The following is a 22,314-nucleotide window of genomic DNA, read 5'->3' on the forward strand; positions in this document are numbered from 1 at the left end:
AACAAAAAGAAAAGTACCGATATCAATTAGATATTTATTTTCATGTTCATCAAAGAAATTATTATTTACAAGATTTATTACTAAAATCATGTTTATTTATCTTTTAACCATAAATCATATTTCTTAAAAAACAAAGTTATTTTTTCTAGAACAAAGAAGATATGAATATAAAAAGCTATTATTACTATCAGTAATAAACAAAATTGATGTTTTTAGGGTCAGCGAAATAAAGAAATTAGAAATCAGTATATTGTCATTTTATTGTGGACATCAATATTCGATTTTAGTGTCACGAATTGAGATTTCCTCAGTCGGAAACCGGATATTATATATACCTTTTTGTAAACTATGTCTATTAAATGAATTGCATAATTATTATTTAAATTAACTAAAAAAAATACCAAAAGGTAAATTTCCTCTAACGATGTACAGACCGTGAGATTATTTTAGCCTTTCTTTACAGTCATTACTTTGAGTTTATTCATATCATATAAAAGGCCTCCATTTACATCAATAGTTATAAATAAACAAGGAAGTAGTCTACACGATCTGTGACGCAACAAATCAGGTATGTTAGTATTACAACATATTTCTGAATGTCCCTTTGGTTCTAGCGTAGATATAAGTTCAATTTCATATCAGAATGTATCACAATTAATGAGGGCATTTACAATATTGTTATTAGGCATTGTTCGAGTATTGAATTAAATCTTATTTAAAAATGGTGGTGTTTAAATATGTCTGTGACTTTGTACAGTGATTCGGGAATAACGAAACTATATAGATGTCTTGGTATATTGAATTTGTCTGCAACTTTAAATCTTTACGTTAGATGTTTTCATATAAGAATAGTGGAAATATTAATCTGAATCATGTTATCTAACTTATAGCTACAAGCACAATGTGTTACTATTTTGACATATGTAATTCTTAATTCACGAACCATTATAACATGAATTAGCAGAATTACCAGTACAACAGACATATCCCACCAATCATCAACTCTTCAGAATCGATTTACATACAAACAAAGAATACCAAGAACAACGAATAACCAATTTTCCTTTTTTATGGATAGTCTGACAATAAATGCGGTAGAGATAAACGTTTACTTTGGGTGGAAAACACCCTATTAAAAGACCATATTTCTTAAAAATAAAATATTTACTCAATATATAAAAAGGTTCAGCACTGCAAATACTTTTTTTATTTATTTTTTTCGGAGAAGCTCCTGTTAAAAGTTCTCAGTTAATAAGGAAAGAGGAGCACTGTTGGTTCAAATAGGAACACATATTGTTTGTCTTAAAACAAGATAAATGTATCTACAGTGGGCGATATAGTTTGCCATCTGGATTTCTTTTTATTTTCACTTATTTTTATTAATATACTAGTAATTATAAGATTGTAATTCGTATGACACAAAAAGAAATAAGCATACTAAAGTAGTGCGAACATGCATTTCAAAGGCTCCTATGAATAAGGTCTAGCTGTCACGGCCAAATATTTGCTGTTTTCAACGGGTTGCTGGCAAAATCCTGCATTATTGACCATCACATTTCAATTGAAAGCAGCAACTCTTGGATAAACATTTTTTATTATTCCTTTTCTTTTGAAAGAAAATATATAATTAACTTTTAAAAATGTAAACCTTATAAAGATAAACATTGTGTATAATCTTATTTTTAATTACAAAAGCACCATTTTTCATTTACATATGTCGTGATGAGTTCCATTAACCATGTTAATCTTCAACTGTGACATTCCAGCTTCCATCTTATATTTGAGGGAAAACGGTACTATTTTTTCTGCCATAGGCGACAATACTAATATTTTAAAAATTTACCACTTTTTATAATAAAAACCTGGATAAAACAGTTATGTGTGGTGTTAGTACTTTATTATTCTGTTCTAAAAATTAAAGCCAAATAGTATCATTACCAACTTCCAACGGAGCTTGTTTATGTTATCCATGCCCATCGTCATTTCACACCAAATTTATGAAATTTTGGAAGTCTTTTCCAATAATTCTCTAGAAAATATTTCAATAGGTTTCAAAACTTATATTATAAATATACACACTGCAGTTATTTATAGATAAATAAAAAATATATTGTACCCTTACATCCAATCACAGCGCTCCTAAGTTGACTTCCTTCACCTGCCTTGGGTACACAAAAGGCCAACCTTGGTAAAATGTAATAGTACTGTTTTTTCTTGAATGTATCTCCAATTGTTCACTTGTGAGGCATACACATAATATAACGGTGGTGTTTTTTCAAATTGGTTTGGCATCAAGTGTGCTGTTCAATTCGATAAAAAAAAATGAACGGATATGAAACAGTCGTCAATATAAGCAATTTACAAAAGAAATTTAGTGGTCGATGAAAGCAACTTACAAAATAAATTTAGTGGTTGGTCAATACGTAAGCAACTTACAAAAGAAATCAAGTGGTCAACATGTGATCTTCTATAATACATAGTTTAACTATTTCTCCATCGCTAAGAGTTAAAAACTAGGAGATAAAATTTACCAGTAATTCCTTTCTTTCATTGGATAAGATTTTTCCATGTTTTGTATGAGTTGCATAAAATTCTAGAATTGCGACTCAATATGAACATGCGTACTCGTTATTAAAGGACAAGGTATGATAAGGGGCATTTTTGGCCCCCTCTTCAAATGACTTCATATTCAATCCATCATTAGTCTATGCATAGTGACTTAAAAAAATGTTGAACATTTTGTGTGTATGTGATTGTTTGGTTGCCTAGCAACGGGTTTTATAAAATGAACTATAATTTTCATCTTTAATGCAGTTGCCCTAGGAAAAGACTTCTGAATCCATTACAAATTAAATGTCAATGAAAGATAATGTGTTACCAAACACTTAAATGTTTATTATTGTTGGATCTATCATTTTAAGAAGTTCCAAACAGCAACCTAGCAACCACAATGTTGCCTAGTGACCACACAACGGGCTTTTTTATCCAATGTTATCCATAAAAAAAGTGAAAAAACTCATATTAAGTCGACTCCTATATTGATATATTTAGTAACCATGTTTGCATTAAAGAACAATTTAATTTTGTATCTATTTAACCCGTCATATCAATCCGAGTTTTCCTTAGCAACGCATAGTTAATTTTAAGTTAACAGTTGAAAAACATTTCAAAAGGTGTTTTAGTATCACTGAGTGTAATCTTTAAGCTTGAAACGTGGAACTAAAGGATATTTATCAGTAGCTTTAGTGCAGATGTGTAATTCAAATATAATTCTTAATTCAATGTTTCCATGGTAACACAGCAACGTATCCATGATATAATATTTTGCTTAGCAACCATCGCAAATCAGATATATTTATATTAATATATATCTAAGTATGTATTTTCAAATAAAAGAGAGACAGCAGATACACTTAACTGCGGCCAAGCTTAGCGAAAGGCCGTGCGACATAATCAGTCAAACTATGGAAGTATTATATTGACAATATAAGACTTCCATGGTCAAACAAACTTTATTAGAACGACATGTTAAGGAACGATCGTTGTCATTGGTCAATTCAAACCTCAAATAAACGTTCAAGCCCCGCCCAAGCACACCTGCGAAAATAGAACACGCGTACAATAACCGATCGAAAGTTGAATGGACTGATCACGTACAGGATTGTGTACTTGATTATCTCATGGCAATTTTAGCTTATACACGTGCAAAATTTATTTATATTATTTATAATATAATTTTGTGCAATAGTTCTCATAAGGTTCTTTCTTTAAATGTTTTGAAATTGATAACGAAGACTCTTTAATACTGACGGGTTTCCCGGCAAAATATTGAATTCAACTGTCTCCTCTCGAATAGTTCTAGACTAACCCCGTGTATCTTTTCTATCTGTTAATTTACATTATTATGTGTTTGCAGTGTTAACAAATAGGAAATATCAGTGGCGGATCAAGGGGGGGGGGGGGGGGGGGGGGGGGGTCCAGGGGTTGGACCCCCCTTTTTATTGGCCGATCAATGCATTTGAATGGGGACATATGGTTGGAACCCCCCCCCCCCCCCTCCCACTTTCTCCTGGGTTGGGAACCCCCCCTTTTTAAAATGGCTCGATCCGCCACTGGATATGAATGAAATTGCTCGGATGATGTTGGATTAACGCAAATAAGACCGTAACTTCAAAATAGTCAAATTACACTATGATGTACATAATAAAGATATTGCATGAATTTACAGTAAATAGGGTTGTGAAATAAACTGTTCATTGTTCATATTCTGTCGTCAGTATATCAAACCCCTCTCCTCGACCCTAAAACTATGCTCGCTTATACAAAACCTTTTCTTATAAATATGTAACTACATAGAAATAAAAAAATGGAATCCCAATGACTAGTTATAAATGACAACTAACTTAAATTTACATCATTGCATGGCATAATCCAGTAACTTTTTAAACGCAGGGAAGCTTGTGGTTTTAGGGTTTCGACTTGAGATAGTGTGATTTTTTTTCTGATTCAGTTTACTTTTTAAAAAATCCCTAAGTTCTATGTAAATTCAGAGCAGGTAACCATGCTTTGTTTGGAGATGACAAAACTTTGGCCGCAGTGAAAGGAAATGTACTTTATGTAACTCCGGCGATATAGGTTATGATTTTTTTTAATTCATGATCTATATTGCGGTTCTCAGTTGAAAAAAAAGAACGTAAATTATATAATATAAATGTTTACATACTGTGGATTCATTATTATTCGTTGGATACCAATTTTCGTGGATTTCGTGGTTACCAGTTAACCACGAAATTAAATGTTCAACGAATAACAAAATGTCTATAGGCTTGTTAGCAGACTTCGGTAAAACCACGAAATTAAATTTCCACAAACATGTAAGTTTTCCTTAATCCACGAAAATTGCTACCCACGAAAATAAATGAATCCACAGTAGACCAAGTATTATTTCAATTAACTCACTGTTTGGTAATAAAAACAATCAGTTTAAAAATGTGTTTATTATTAAATGCCTTAAATTTATAAAAAAAAAGGGGGAGCCGAGTCCCTCCTTGTACAAGTATTTTGTCATCCTTAATTTCTAAATATTTCGTTTAACAGTTTATTATAACTCATTGGTATAAGTTTACTGAGAAACATAAAATATCAATAAAATATAATAAGATTGAATGTAAACAAATTCAGTATATATAAAAATAAGAGACGTGGTATGATTGCCAATGAGACAACTATCCACCAAAGTGATATGTAGTATGCTTATTTAAAATGAAGTCACAATGTTATCAAGAAGAAGTATTTAAAAAAATAATTCATTAGCGGATTCAGATGTAGGATACTGGTATCTTTCTATATGTACTTGTAATGATGTTATTTTTCGATCCTTTTACACAAACATTTTATTTTCGTAGTAACCATGACAGTACCTTAATATACATCTATGACAGTACCATATACATCTATGATAGTACATTTCATACTACGTCAATTGTGTTCGTTCACTTGCACAATACGATCATTGATGTTTTGTTTCTACCGTTCGGTGAATGAATGGGACAATGTGCTACCAAACGCTTAGCTTCTGTATGTTCGTTTTTTATAGCATGAAAACAAAAAACGAGAAATGTGCAACCCATCATAAATTCATTATTATGAGATCCGAAAATTAAAAGTTTTCTTGTATTCATCCGTATAAAAGTGGCCCATGTGTTTATCGTTATTATAAGGCTTGTATTTTTTTTTTTTCATTATCCAGTACATGATAACTGTGTTGTTGCATAAAGAACATTACTAAATAAAAAATATCAAAAGTATAATATTTCGACCCCACTATTTGAAAATCAGGCGACAACACAGATTTTTTTTAATTCTTTTTACGTTCGTAGTAACATATAGTACATTCCATTGTCTGTCACCTGTGTCAATTCACGTGCACACTACGATTGTTGTTGTATTTAAATCTTTCGGCCAATGAAATGGGACGTTACAAGTTGTTTGTTTGTGATACGCCAGAATGTTATCAATGAATTATCAAACGCTAAATTTGACTGCATATCAGTATACCTTTTTTTTAGTTTTGAAAACTGTATAATAATCTAAGATTTTCTTTGCTGCTAACAACAGCCTTATGACATGATACCCCACCCCCTGTTTTCTCAATGTTTATTTTTTTCTCTATTGTTGTTTGCTAAGAAATGTTTGTTTCAATTGTGCATGATCTGATGAATAGACAATGTTATTCATGGCTATAAGGTTTTAATTAATTTCCTTATTTTTTTTTCGCCCACAGATTGAGTAATTTAGCTTATTAATAAATAAATGGAGAATGTTTCCATAGTGACACAGTTGATGCTCCCGCTAACATATAAAGTTATAGAGATATATAAAAGTGACGCTACCAAAATTTGAACTTAAACTTTTATGGCAATAATCATTATATATTCATTTCATAACATGTAGTTGAGAAAAACTTAATTAGAGATCAGAAACAAAAAATTCAGCAATTTTTCCATTAGTAAAGGAGCATAACCCTAGAACAGAACAAAAAAGCATCACCAAAATTCATACTTGGCCTGTATTTTGTGGTAATATAAGCATTGTGTATAAGTTTCATATCACTTGGTTGAAGAAAACTAAAGTTAGAGAACGGAAACGAAAAATTCAGCAATTTTTCCTTTGGTAAAAGGGGCATAACTCTTGAACTGGAAAAGTGGCGCCACCAAAATTCAAACTCTATCTGTGTTTTGTTGTATGACCAATGTGTATATAAATTTCATATCATTTGGTAGAGACAAACTAAAGTTAGAAAACGGAAAAGAAAAATTCAGCATTTTTTCCTTTGTAAAAGAGTATAACTCTAGGATGGTAAAAGTGATGCCACCAAAATCGAACTTGACCCGTGTTTAGTGGTAATAAGCATTGGGTATAAGTTTCATAACATTTGGTTGAGGCAAACTAAAGTTAGAGATCGGAAACCAATTTTGGAACGTACAGACGGACGGGCGTACGTACGTATGTATAGACTGACAAGGGTACAATCTAATTACCGCTCCGCTACAGCGGGGGTATACAAATCAATGGACGGATGCATGCCTTATACCTCTGACGCGGGGGGGGCACCAAGAAAAAAGTTGAAAATTATTAGAATAAAATTATTGATGTGTAAACTTGGCTGCTGACTTTCAAACTTTTTAACTGGGCCGAGAGGATATGGGGGCGGTGACTTTGCGTTCTTTTACATTTTTTATTTTTATCTTAGACAAAAGATGAATATATCATGAAAAATAGAATATAATAACATATTTATCTTTGGGCAATCCGGAAAAATGATAGGAGTCTAGTGGTTTTAGTCATTTTGTTCAATGAATTAATTATAAAAAAGAAGATGTGGTATAATTGCCAAAGAGACAACTCTCCACAAAAGACCAAAATGACACAGAAATGAACAACTATAGGTCATCGTAGAGCCTTCAACAATAAGCAAAGCCCATACCGCATGGTCAGCTATAAAAGGCCCCGAAATAACAATGTAAAACATTTCAAGCGAGAAAACCAACGGCCTAATCTATGCACAAAAAATGAACGAAAAACAAATATGTAACACATAAACAAACGACAACCACTTAAATACTGGCTCCTTACTAGTGACAGGCACATGCATACAGAATGTGGCGGGGTTAAACATGTTAGCGGGATCCCAACCCTCCCTAACCTAGAACAGTGGTGTAACAGTACAACATAAGAACGAACTATAAAAATCAGTTGAAAAAGGCTTAACTCATCAGATTGATAAAAATACGAATACTTCAGAAAAGTGGACGTTGCCTGGTACTTGTACATCCCAACTACAAAAAGACACCAAACCTATTTGTTCGGTCCATTGTGTGCAGCTTTTAAGTAAAGAAATGTCTTTTCTACATCCCTTCATTAGATACTAGTACACAAAATACAAGTTTAATATCCATTGTCTAAAATTGGAATGAACTGAATAGGGAATGTGTCAAGAAGACAATTTATTTCTTTAACAAAAATTAGTTACATTATCATTTTATGGATTATCAAGTCACATATAGCCACTTTTTTTTTTATTAGAGAAAAGATTCTAAAAAAGAAAAGAGAAAAGATATAAAATAGAATAAAATAGTCGCAGAAAAGATAGTATTATTATTTTTTTCTTTCTGAAACTTCTATCATGTTGTGATGTCAGCTTTTTGCAATCAACAGCTGATGAGCTTATATACGAGTAAACAAATGCATTTTCGTTGAATTTAATGAAGCATGCATCTGCAATGTATCTTCGGATCTTGTAAGTCGGGCAATGTTGAGATTAATATATATAGTATTATATTTGACTTTGTATTTTTCCAAAGGTTTACAATATTTGCATACACTTTATTAAAGTTTCAAATTTGTATCTAAACCTTACATCATTTCTTTTTAAGACATGTTATATATTTAGAATATATATCATTTATTTAATGAGTTCAGATTTCTTATCTTTAAAATTATCTAAAAAGAAGTATTTGAAATAATTTCCTTTAAAATCCATTAACAGGGGAGGTAATCTCGGTTCTAAATTTTGTTTCCACGTGAAGTCGATTTAAATTTCCAGTTGCATTTCATTTACGTATGTACACGTATACAAGGGTTATATATAATTTGATATGGTCTACATTCATATAATTTTGTTAAATGTACAGTTTGCTGGTTGTTCGTTTGCAACATTGGCAGTGTCACTTTAAAAAATGTTGCAAAATCACATGTTCCTTTTCTTATCCCGACTTCAAAAATAACATAAACATGATAAAGAAGAAAAAACTTTTTTTCTTCGCGGCATTGAAGTTTTGTAACTCAATCAAGATCACCTGAGTTAGAATAAGAGACTCGAGCAGATTCGGAAATGCAAGTTCGTTCCGGTCCTTGGTTCACATATTATCGATTTATTAGTAAAATCAAGGAATTTTCAGTGTAGAATTATTGAATTTTGAACATGAGCGGACGCGAGTACCACAAATATATTTTAAACAGTAAATTATTTCCTTACAACAAACAACACATTGAAATATCTTCGTGGTACTCGCGTCCGCTCATAGTTAAAAATTCAATAATAAATTTCAAGAGAAAGAGAGGGGTATTTAATAATTTTCACACACGGAAAAAGAAAAGTTATGTTGATTTTTTGTAAGAAGAGACACTATAATTTTTAGAAATAGCCATGTTTCTTGGATATTATTCATTTTAATTTCAACGAAAATAGGGGGCCAGTTGCAATAGCTTATCGTACCTTGTCCTTTATACTACAATACTTCGTTGTACTCAACCTCAACAACAAAAACAACAACAAAATGTACTAATACTATAAAGTGTCTTTGTTCAGTGAACCATGAAATCTGTGTCGTACGTGTAATTATGTATATGATTTAAAAGGTCATTATGATTAGCTGGTTTTCTTTATTCAAATATCCTTATAAAGTCTGATTTTGTTAAAAATGCAATTGCAGCTTAATATTTGAAATAAATTCTGACGAGTTTTAAGCTTAAAGAAACCCCAAAAAATGATATCTCTTATTTTTTTTATTTGGACCATTATTTTGGTGTCTCTGTTTTTTTTTTATGTTGGTTTGTTTTTGTTTGGGTGTTTCGTTTCGATTTTTTGTTTTTTTTTTTAGGTTGGGGTGTCTATGTTTTTGTAATTTAGCTGGGGATGGGGACGGGTTCTTAAACAAAATTGATAGTATAATTGTCCAACCATTAAGGGTATTTACTTAAAACAACTACAATTTGGAAATATATTCCAAAACTTTTACAAGTGACTTTTTTTGCTTACGATGCACTTTATTCGTCAATTCCTTTTTTTTTTTTTTATCTTTATATTTATTAAACCTCAATTCTACTTACAACAAGTTTCACATATTATCACAGAAAACATAGAGTCCCTATACTACCATTCTGCAGCATTCATTCACCTTACAACCAATAAAAATCACACAAATCCTAAATTTACTTCATGATATTTCACAGTATATAGATATATTGTATTCAACAATTATTTTAACTGTCTATTCAAAAATTCAACAATGTTCATTTGTAGCGTTTGCGGATTGATTCCATTCCTGAAAACGCATTCAACGTTGTCATAGTTTCATACATAACACAAAAAAAATAGCTAGCAACTAAGCATGTACAGCAAAACAATATAAATGAATAGAATCACTCACAGAATTATACAAAACTTCACGCAAACCTATCACACAAAAGACTTATCAATGACTTCAGTATAATGCTGACAATTTATTACATTTCACATAGTTAATCATCAGTTAAATTGCTTCCTTCGCTTTTTCCGAATAAAAATCAGTCTCTGTTATATCATCATACTGCTTAAAAGGTAATCGCAAATAATGTTCATACAGTATCTTGCATCCCGGTTATCAACCGCTTCAACAGATTTTCTAGTTATATTACATGTAACTATAAGGTTCATATTAATGATCATTCCGATTAAAACATCACCACTTGTAAGACTTCTTTTACAAACAATTTTCTCAAATTCTTCATGTTTCGATTCTATAGAATCTTTATCACATAACGTATTACTTTGTTCTTTTAATTCAATTTCTTTACTATGTGTACGTTTCACTATTTGCTTACGTTTTTCTTTACACTCTATTGTCTCTCCTACAGGTAAATTCCTGCCGCTATTAATAACCAGTTTACGGGTATATCAACAGTAACTGGTTTATGAAATGTACATCGTTCTATATTCTCATCCACGTGTTCAATTGGAATACTATGTGTGAATAAAGAGGATTCCAAAAGGGGAATGTCTGTATTCATTGTACGTTCTTCGCATTCATCCACGTTACATGCATCAAAGTTTATATTATCAATATCAATACTTTCATTATTGTCTCTCTTTCTTGCCAATTCAGATTTACGTTTTACTTGCTTATTTGTATCAGTGTTCGAAAACATAATCAAAATTCTTGTATTGTCATTATCACCATATACGATATAATTCCATATTCCTCACATGCACATTCTACTGACTTTATTAGAAATTTAGGTAATCTATCCATAACGAGAAGTCACAGTTTTCATAAATGAAACAAAATATACCAAGGGTGCCTCTGATCATGTGCGATACACAATATATCCATCAAAATAGTTATTTTAATCAATTTTTCTCTTAAAAATAGAAGAATTGACTTACTGCATACACGATCCGATAATGGTACACATTTCTCTGCTTGGAATTCCGAGCTTAACCTTGCAAAGATAATCAAAATATCCTGCTCTCAAAAGACGTGCATACACTTCAAAACACTGACCGGAAGACCTTCGTCAATTCTTAACAAAACTTATCCTTTAGCGGAAAATATAAGCGTAGGATTAAATCCAATGGTAACATTATCGTGTGGTACATATTATTCTGAGATATAATAACAAAGCTAAAATAACTTGTATTTCTTTCTAAATATTTTAGATATGGCACAGGTGTTGGCAGTACCAGGTGATGTCAGACATGGATTTTCGTATGTAAGCCAATTCAACCACAACTTCGGCCGGATTACTGGAATAGCAGCTACATTAAAGGGGAACATTTTGTTATGCGACTATGATAAAAAGAATCTGATATTAGTTGATCCTCTTGGAAATTATTTAAAGAAGCTTAACGTAGACAGTGAACCGTATGATATTGCTATAACAAGTCAAAATATAGGCTATATTACACAACCAAATTCCCGATCCGTCCTACAAATTGACCCTGACAGAATGGTTGAACTCTTCCATGCAACATGCAACGAACTAAGTACTACTGTGTTTTGTGTTTCAGCAGTCCCAAATACTGGAAGGGATTATTCAGGCAAAGTTCCTTGTTTCTTTGGTGTTAATATACATGGTTTGATGTACGCTGTTTCTGTCAATTACGAGAAGATGTAAGTTTATCTCTACATTTATCATTATACGTGTAGACAACAAACGATGCTACGTGAAACGAATGTCTTATTTGAGAACTTCCGATCTAATATATAAGCAATAACTTATATTTTTAAAAGGTGCATGAGACTATGGTGTAATGTTCATAGGTAACCAGAGTAAAGTATAACTTCGAATAATAAACATGACGCACTCAAAGTCAATCTAGGGCTAAAAGGTGTATAAAGCCTATTTAGCCTAAGTTTGTTAGCAGTCATTCTACGTTTTATGTAGAATCAAAAACACAAATGTCAAGAATTAAAATGATGATGTAAAATATCCAAAGTCTATATCGAACATTATATACAAGTTGTCATGATTCACTGGTTAACATTTAGGAAAATACGCAAAGAACCAACATGCAATGGATTAAGTCTTTCTGGATTTATTTTACGAGGATCCATAACCATGGTAATTTCTTCTTTGAATTTCTAAATGATTTGATTCGATCGTCAATGATGCGCCTTATGTAGAAAAAATATTAAGCCTGGTATTCCTGAGTTTTAACCAGCTTATTTGGTCTGACTGTTTAAATCTGGTAGAATCAATATTCTAGCGGGGTAGGCATGTATTAAATACTGTGTAAATTAAATAATGTATCACTTATCGAAAATGCTACTTTATCAACAACTTTTGAATACTTTGATTTTTCTATTATATCGTTTAATATAAACAATTAGCTTTTACGAGTCGCTGGTTTATCATTTAGATCTGACTCAATATCGTTGAGCAATAGTTTTTTTTTACATTTAAAGTTTAAAATAAATTTCAATGCTTAAGGTAGTTCGGGGGTTTAAATTTTCGCGCCGTCTGCGCATACAGTTGCGCAATGATGTCGTAAGTCATGCGTATTGTCGTAATTTGCAATCACAATAATATTTGATTATTAAAATAATATTTTTTATTTAATTACATTGATAAAGAGTTGAATAACTATTAACTGCAATTTCAAAACCTAATAAAGTTTATTGGTACAATTTTCATTGTCGCAATAGTACTTCCGTTCTCAAAATATGGAGCATGTTCTTGACGTCGGAGAAGAGAGAAAAACAATTATAACTCATAATAATCAAACACGTGAACTGCTTTTCATGAATACTGTAATGCAGATCGAAAATTATAGATAAAGATCTTCATTTTGGTAGCTTATGAAGCAGTTTCACCCTGTCTTACACTAGAAAAGGTCCGACAAATATGCGAAAGACGCATGTAAACAAATCATGAAAAGGGGGAAATCTGTTAATACGTACTAATGAATTGAATATAAATGCTCAAAGAGCGATTCACGACCCCTGAAAATAATTTGCAAGCGTAAAATTAGCGGAAATTATATGAAAACAAAATCAGTGAACATGGTGAATAACAAAACAATGAATGATTTCACAAAACAACCTTTCTTTACTGATGGTCTGGATGGAGGGTCTTTCATTTCTTTCTTCTCTAATTCTTTATACCATTTATCTCTATGATTTTATTTTGTTCTTTCCATTTTTCTGTATTTCTTATAATTTAACACCTTAATAAGTTAATAATTCTCATTGTTATGTCTATTTTCTTATTTTCTTTATTTATAGTGCACATTACATGCATTATTCTCTATTCTTTAAAGCTTATCCAGACCTTCCTATGTGATCCTGCAGAACCTTCATGTTATAAAAAAAAACGTTTACTTCCTAACATGCTAACAGGAAAACCTGTCTTGTCATAAATTTATTTTTTTTAATTTTTAAAGCTTATTATGCCTCTTTCATAAATTAATATTGCTGTTGACTGGTCAGCAATAGGCACGAGAACACAGTTATTTCATAGTGTATTTCTTTAAGACAATTAATGAAAATTTAAAAAGTTGCACCTGCGCTGTCTTAATAATATTTTTACAGTGTATTTACTACTTTTGGAACAATTTATATCAAATTTATAGGAAACTTCATTAGCTTTAACTCAAAATATGGACAAGTTTATGTTAAGAGGGTCTTGAAATCTTTTGACAACTTCAGACATCCTAATTTTTTACCTTTTTCAGCTGAACCATTCATGACCCAAAGTTTATTTACAGTGTAATTTCATCTCCTTACTTCCTCTTTATTAGGCATAAATCTTTTGAAAGGCGTATGAAAATGTTCACACTAGAGTCTAATTGTAGACAAATAAAAAAATCAAAGGACGATAACTATGTTCCTATCTGATAGGATAGAAAGACTTAACCGATCTTAACAAAACTTGGTGTGACCAAAGCTTACTTAATTAAAAGACTGTTGACCAAGTTTCATAGCAATAAGATATATATGATAGACAAAATGACTACTTTTATATTCAAATTTGGGTGTTAAATTTTGACGTTAAAATTAAAAAATGTTAACTATCAACATTTGGGGCTTTAAACATTTAAATATTGCGAACAAAAATACCTTTTAAATGCCTTACTATTAAATGTGTTCTGTATTTAAAGCAATAGAATACTCATTTGATGTATCAGATGTATAAAAATTATTCCTAAGTCAAAACAACAAAATCACAAAAATGTATGAGCATATATGTGCCTTAAAAATTAAAGTTTGCGAATGGAGGAGGAGGAGGGGGGAAGGGGGGGGGGGGGCTTGCATGAAGATGTAAGATTTTCCAGAAATTTAAAATTTGTGAAGTGTAAATAATCCTTTCATATCTACAAAATGTACTTTTAAATAGAAAGAAAATTACGAATAACATATCATATTAGTATCAAATAACACTTGAAATAATTCAGGGTCAATTTAGGCCGTATCACATTGAATTTACATTTAAAAGTTCATAATAAAGCTATAGTTATAAAATTTTTTTTTTTTTTTTTTTTGCTAATTTCTATTGAACGTATTTCTAGTCTCAAAAAGCATATATTTGAACCACTTACTATCATACAGTAGAAGAGAAAGATAGTATGTGAAATGCAGCAGTTACAAAAGACATTGTAAAATGCAAAAATAAGTGAAATTTTTATGATGGACTTTTATGTACAAAGCTCCTTACATTTCACTTGCTTCATAAAGGCTGTTAGACGAGCACTATTCATACAACACATTTTACACATTTTTTCTGTAATTATATACTTTTCTCTAGATTCAGAGTTCACAAATGAATAATTCAACTTGATAAAAGCCTTCCATATGTTGTACCATTACACCACTGTCCTAGGTTAGGGGAGGGTTGACACGTTTAAACATTAACCCCAACACATTCTGTATGTTCCAGTCCCAAGTCAGGAACATGTAATTCAGTGGTTGTTTTTTGTTGCTGTGTTACATATTTGTTTTTGTTCATCATTTTGTACATAAATTAGCGGGTAAGGCCGTCAGTTTTCTCATTCGTTTTACATTAGTCATTTCGGGTCGGGGCCTTTTATAGCTGAATATGCGGTAAAGGCTTTTGACCTATACATATAGTTGTTAATTTCTGTGTCATTCGGTCACTTGTGGAGAGTTGTCTCATAAGCAATTATACCACATCCTGTTTGAAACAAAAATATTGACACACAAAAACCAGTCAGATAGAAAGTCAGAATGCCACTTATGCATAAAAACCTTGCAGACTCTCAGCTCACACTTAATATTTGTCGTCACATTCATGGTGTAAGCACAGTTATACAATGTTCTTCATGACTGAATTCACGTTGCCTAATTAATAGTACATGTGTAATTGATAAAATTATACATGTAACAGTATGTGTTTTACTAGACTAGTATAGTTCACTCTTCATGGACAGATTTAATAACGTCTACAAACTAGATTAATTAAAAGCAGGCTATGCAAAAAAATCAGATTGACAAATAGTCATGATTATAGTTCTCATACAATAAAAATATATTTTTATCTTAAATTGCAAACTATAATTTGGTACACAAATTACTTCTTCACACACTGAATGTATTTTTAACATGAAAAAAAAAAATGCATGTACATGTAGCATTAAACAGAGACATTATGTGGCAAACCAGTCAATCAGGCCATTATACAGGATTCATAAGAATTTAAAAAAATATAAACAAAGATACATCATGAAAAGTGAAAGTTAGTACTTCCTGGTGTTGGAATCCTCACTTTTTTAACGATCAATGCTTTTGAATTGAGACGTATGGTTGGAACCCCCCTTAAAAAATGGCTGGATCCGCCCCTGACTAAAATATTCGACAATTGCTAAAATATCTGACAATTGCACTTAAATAATGTAAATATCCCAGTGAGTGGAACTTATAAATATCTGCAGTTTACTCTTAATATTTACTAGTGAATCAAAAATTCACATTTATATACAAGTATACTATTTTGGAGAATAACATCTGAGATATTACTGATGCACATATGTCTATGGCAAAGGTTTTTATACGACCTCAAAAAAAATGTTGCGTTGTATATTGCTATGATGTCGTTGTCCGCGTCAGCGTCGTCCGAAAACACGTTTGGTTTTCCGACAATAATCTTAGTTTTAGTAAATTGATCTCTATGAAATTAAACAGAAGGTTCAATACCTCAAAAGGAAGATTATGATTGATTTTGGGGTTATGGTACCAACAGTTTAGGAAAAAAGGGCCAAAAACAAGCATGTTTGTAGTTTCAGGAAATAACTTGTTTAAGTAGATATAAGAAGATGTGGTATGCGTGCCAATGAGACAACTCTCCATCCAAGTCAAAATGTATAAATTTCTCTGAAATTGTACCACAAGGTTCAATATCACAAAGGGAAAGCTGGGTTTGAGTTTTGGGGTAATTCCCCCCAACGTTCAGGAATTAGTGGCAAAAAAGGGGCCAAAATCAAGCATTTTTCCCAGTTCCAGACAATAACTTGTGTTTGAGTGTATGCATCTCTCTAAAATTGTACTACAAGGTTCCATACCACAAAGGGAAGGCTGGGATTGGGTTCGGGGTAATTACTCTAAAAGGGGCGGGGGTGGAGGGGTCCCAAATATTTTGGGTATTGTTAGTTAATTTTTCGGAACGGTGAGCTTTTGCCATCACTTGGCATCCGTCGTCGTCGTCCGTCTTCGTCCGTCCGGTGTAAACTATTTCAAGCATCTTTTACTCTGAAACTACTGAACCAATTCCAACCAAACTTAAGTTGAATGATCTTTAGGGTATATAGAAGAAAATTTGTGTTTTATTTTTGTTTCATCAAATTACATTGCCGCCATGGCTAAAACTATAACATAGGGGTAAAATGCAGTTTTTGGCTTATATCTCAAAATTTATGGGAGGCTCTATTTTGAATTTAATATTCAAATTAGATGAAAATATAGCAGGGAACTTGACATCGCGGCTGTTTATTCCTACCAAAAATGATTAAAGTGCCACCCCCTACACATACGCAAAAACATAATTGAAAGGTAGTTAACCATCTGTTAGTTAGAACCATCACAGCCTAGCTACTAAACTGGATACTCGAATGCTAACACTAATCTATGCCTGTTTCATGTACGAAATCTCTTATTTAAACCATATCGCATGGTGTTACTCCTTAAAAAGGAGACTCATAAGGTACACATAAAATCAGTTAAGTCCTTGTTTTACCATAATTGACCACAAAGTCAGTTTGGTAAAAAAAAAATCTATATGCTATTTGTATATCTACAAATGATACTTAAAATAATCCTTTGAAGTTTTAATTAATTCTTACAAATAGAAATTGAAAGCGACATGTTGATGACATTTGAAATAGAATAATGGTTTAGTCCGTGTTTTACCATGGGAAACCCCTTCAATGAACTTTTTTTTTTTGAAATAGTACCTAATTACCCTTCCCTTGGAAATTTTCAAAGATATGTTGATTTCAAACTTCTTCATTCATAAAAATAGTTTTTTTTTTTTATGAACTGTTACTTTTAGTCCGTTTCCATGGTAAGTCAGTCATCAAAAATAAATGATTTTTTTTTTTTATATTGCCAGTGACCCAGTTTCGTAAATTAGAGACATCAAGCTTTTCAGTAATCTTTGTCATTTTTTTTGCAGTGGAAATTTAATCAAAGAAGTTTTAAGTTCATTTTTCCTCTATTTACCCTTTTTGCACTCCTTTTCAGAGGTCAAAAAATCTCTTGGTTGGCCAATGACCCCCAAATTTTTTTTTAAATTTCATAAAATACAGACTTCAAGCTTTTCAGTATGAAAAAATGAACATCTTCTGTCATGTATTTTTTGCACTGAAAATTCAATCAAAGAGGTTTAAAGTACGTTTTCACTATATTAAGCCCTTTTGCACTCATTTTAAGAGGTCAAAATATCTCTTGGATGGCCTATAAGCCCCAAATTTTATTCCAATTTCATAAAAAAGAAACATTAAGCTTTTCAGTATGAAAAAATGAGCAACTTCTGTCGTTTTTTACTGTGAAAATTCAATTAAAGAGGTTTTATGTCCATTTTCCCGATATTTAGCCCTTTTGCACTCATTTTCAGAAGTTAACATATCTCTAGGATTGCCGGTGACCCCCAAATTGTATTCCAATTTCATAAAAAAGAAACATTAAGCTTTTCAATATGAAAAAATAATCAACTTCTGTCGTTTTTTGCTGTGAAAATTCAATTAAAGAGGTTGTATGTACATTTTCCCTACATTTAGCCCTTTTGCACTCATTTTCAGAGGTAAAAAAATCTCTTGGATGGCCGGTGACCCCTAAATTTTATTACAATTTCATAAAAAAGAGACTTAAAGCTTTTTTAATTTATTAAAATAATCATCTTCTGTTTTTTTGTTCAGTGAAAATTCAGTCAAAGAGGTTTTATGTCCATTTTCCCTATATTTAGCCTATTTGCACTCATTTTCAGAGTTCAAAATATCTTTTGGATGGCATGTGACCCACAAATTTTATTCCAATTTCATAAAAAAGAGACTTCAAGCTTTTCAGTATGAAAAAAGGAGCATCTTCTGTCATTTTTTATGCTATAAAAATTCAAACAAAGAGGTTTTATGATGTTTACCGTATATTTAGCCTATTTGCACTCATTTTCAGAGGTCAACACATCTCTTGGATGGCCGGTGACCCCCAAATCTTATTGCAATTTCGTAAAATAGAGACATCAAGCTTTTCAGTAATCTTCTGTAATTTTTTTGCAGTGAAAATTCAATCAAAGAAGTTTTAAGTCCATTTTTCCTATATTTGGCCTTTTTGCATTCTATTTCAGAAATCAAAAAATCTGTTGGATGGCCAGTGACCCCCAAATTATATTAAGATTTCATAAAATAGAGACATCAAGCTTTCCAGTATGAAAAAAATGAGGATCTTCTGTCATTTTGTTTGCAGTGAAAATTCAATCAAAGAGGTTTTATGTACATTTCCCCTATATTTAGCCTTTTTGCACTAATTTTCAGAGGTCAAAATATCTCTTGGATAGCATGTGACCCCCAAATTTTATTCCAATTTAAATAAAAATGACTTCAAGCATTTCAGTATGAAAAAATGAGCAATTTCTGTCATTGTTTGCTGTGAAAATTGAGTGAAAGAGGTTGTATGTACATTTTCCCTATATTTAGCCCTTTTGCACTCATTTTCACAGGTCAACAAATCTCTTGGATGGCCGGTGACCCCCAAATCTTATTGCAATTTCGTAAAATAGAGACATCAAGCTGTTCAGTAATCTTCTGTAATTTTTGTGCAGTGAAAATTCATCCAAAGAGGTTTTAAGTCCATTTTTCCTTCATTAAGCCTTTTTGCACACTATTTCAGAAATCAAAAAATCTCTCGGATGGCCAGTGACCCCCAAATTATATTGAGATTTCATAAAATAGAGACATCAAGCTTTCCAGTATGAAAAAAATGAGGATCTTTTCGTTCTTTTTGTTTGCAGTGAAAATTCTATCAAAGAGGTTTTATGTACATTTTCCCTATATTAAGCCTTTTTGCACTAATTTTCAGAGGTCAAAATATCTCTTGGATAGCATGTGACCCCCAAATATTCCAATTCAATTAAAAATGACTTCAAGCTTTTCAGTATGAAAAAATGAGCATCTTCTGTCATTTTTTGCTGTGAAAATTCAATTAAAGAGGTATTATGTCCATTTGGCCTATATTTAGCCCTTTTGCACTCATTTTCAGAGGTCAAAAAATCTCTTGGATGGCCGGTGACCCCCAAATTTTATTCAAATTTTATACGATAGAGAAATCAAGCTTTTTAGTATGAAAAAATGAGCAACTTCTGTCCATGTTTGCTGTAAAAATTGAGTTAAAGAGGTTTTATGTACATTTTCCCTATATTTAGCCCTTTTGCACTCATTTTCAGAGGTAAAACAATCTCTTTGATGGCCGGTGACTCCCAAATTTTATTACAATTTCATAAAAAAGAGACTTCAAGCTTTTTTAATTTATTAAAATAATCATCTTCTGTTTTTTTGTTCAGTGAAAATTCAATCAAAGAGGTTTTATGTACATTTTCACTTTATTTAGCCTATTTGCACTCATTTTCAGAGGTCAAAATATCTTTTGGATGGCATGTGACCCACAAATTTTATTCCAATTTCATAAAAAAGAGACTTCAAGCTTTTCAGTATGAAAAAAGGAGCATCTTCTGTCATTTTTTATGCTATAAAAATTCAAACAAAGAGGTTTTATGATGTTTACCGTATATTTAGCCTATTTGCACTCATTTTCAGAGGTCAACACATCTCTTGGATGGCCGGTGACCCCCAAATCTTATTGCAATTTCGTAAAATAGAGACATCAAGCTTTTCAGTAATCTTCTGTAATTTTTTTGCAGTGAAAATTCAATCAAAGAAGTTTTAAGTCCATTTTTCCTATATTTGGCCTTTTTGCATTCTATTTCAGAAATCAAAAAATCTGTTGGATGGCCAGTGACCCCCAAATTATATTAAGATTTCATAAAATAGAGACATCAAGCTTTCCAGTATGAAAAAAATGAGGATCTTCTGTCATTTTGTTTGCAGTGAAAATTCAATCAAAGAGGTTTTATGTACATTTCCCCTATATTTAGCCTTTTAGCACAAATTTTCAGAGGTCAAAATATCTCTTGGATAGCATGTGACCCCCAAATTTTATTCCAATTTAAATAAAAATGACTTCAAGCTTTTCAGTATGAAAAAATGAGCAATTTCTGTCATTGTTTGCTGTGAAAATTGAGTGAAAGAGGTTGTATGTACATTTTCCCTATATTTAGCCCTTTACACTCATTTTCACAGGTCAACAAATCTCTTGGATGGCCGGTGACCCCCAAATCTTATTGCAATTTCGTAAAATAGAGACATCAAGCTGTTCAGTAATCTTCTGTAATTTTTGTGCAGTGAAAATTCATCCAAAGAGGTTTTAAGTCCATTTTCCCTTCATTAAGCCTTTTTGCACTCTATTTCAGAAATCAAAAAATCTCTCGGATGGCCAGTGACCCCCAAATTATATTGAGATTTCATAAAATAGAGACATCAAGCTTTCCAGTATGAAAAAAATGAGGATCTTTTCGTTCTTTTTGTTTGCAGTAAAAATTCTATCAAAGAGGTTTTATGTACATTTTCCCTATATTAAGCCTTTTTGCACTAATTTTCAGAGGTCAAAATATCTCTTGGATAGCATGTGACCCCCAAATATTACAATTTAATTAAAAATGACTTCAAGCTTTTCAGTATGAAAAAATGAGCATCTTCTGTCATTTTTTGCTGTGAAAATTTAATTAAAGAGGTATTATGTCCATTTGACCTATATTTAGCCCTTTTGCACTCATTTTCAGAGGTCAAAAAATCTCTTGGATGGCCGGTGACCCCCAAATTTTATTCAAATTTTATACGATAGAGAAATCAAGCTTTTTAGTATGAAAAAATGAGCAACGTCTGTCCATGTTTGCTGTAAAAATTGAGTTAAAGAGGTTTTATGTACATTTTCCCTATATTTAGCCCTTTTGCACTCATTTTCAGAGGTAAAACAATCTCTTTGATGGCCGGTGACTCCCAAATTTTTTTACAATTTCATAAAAAAGAGACTTCAAGCTTTTTAATTTATTAAAATAATCATCGTCTGTTTATTTTTCATTGAAAATTCAATCAAAGAGGTTTTATGTACATTTTCCCTATATTTAGCCTATTTGCACTCATTTTCAGAGGTCAACAAATCTTTTTGGATGGCATGTGACCCACAAATTTTATCCCAATTTCATAAAAAAGAGACTTCAATCTTTTCAGTATAAAAAAAATGAGCATCTTCTGTAATTTTTTGCTGTGAAAATTAAATTAAAGAGGTTTTATGTCCATTTGCTCTATATTTAGTCCGTTTGCACTAATTTTCAGAGGTCAACAAATCCCTTCGATGGCCGGTGACCCCCAAATCTTATTGCAATTTCGTAAAATAGAGACATCAAGCTTTTCAGTAATCTTCTGTAATTTTTTTG

General features: G+C 31.7%; 1 protein-coding gene across 1 annotated transcript in view; it reads left to right on the forward strand.

Annotated features, from left to right (window-relative positions):
- The window catches only part of LOC127723496 (uncharacterized), a 143,331-nt gene that overhangs the window by 71,741 nt on the left and 49,276 nt on the right, over positions 1-22,314 (forward strand). The window contains exon 2 of the mRNA XM_052230143.1: positions 11,480-11,933. Within this exon, the coding sequence (XP_052086103.1) occupies positions 11,482-11,933 (452 nt within the window). The 5' untranslated portion in view covers positions 11,480-11,481. The remainder of the gene's footprint in view (positions 1-11,479; positions 11,934-22,314) is intronic.

This window comes from Mytilus californianus, unplaced genomic scaffold (assembly GCF_021869535.1).
Source record: "Mytilus californianus isolate M0D057914Y unplaced genomic scaffold, xbMytCali1.0.p SCAF_13, whole genome shotgun sequence".
Taxonomy (NCBI): Eukaryota; Metazoa; Mollusca; class Bivalvia; order Mytilida; family Mytilidae; genus Mytilus; species Mytilus californianus.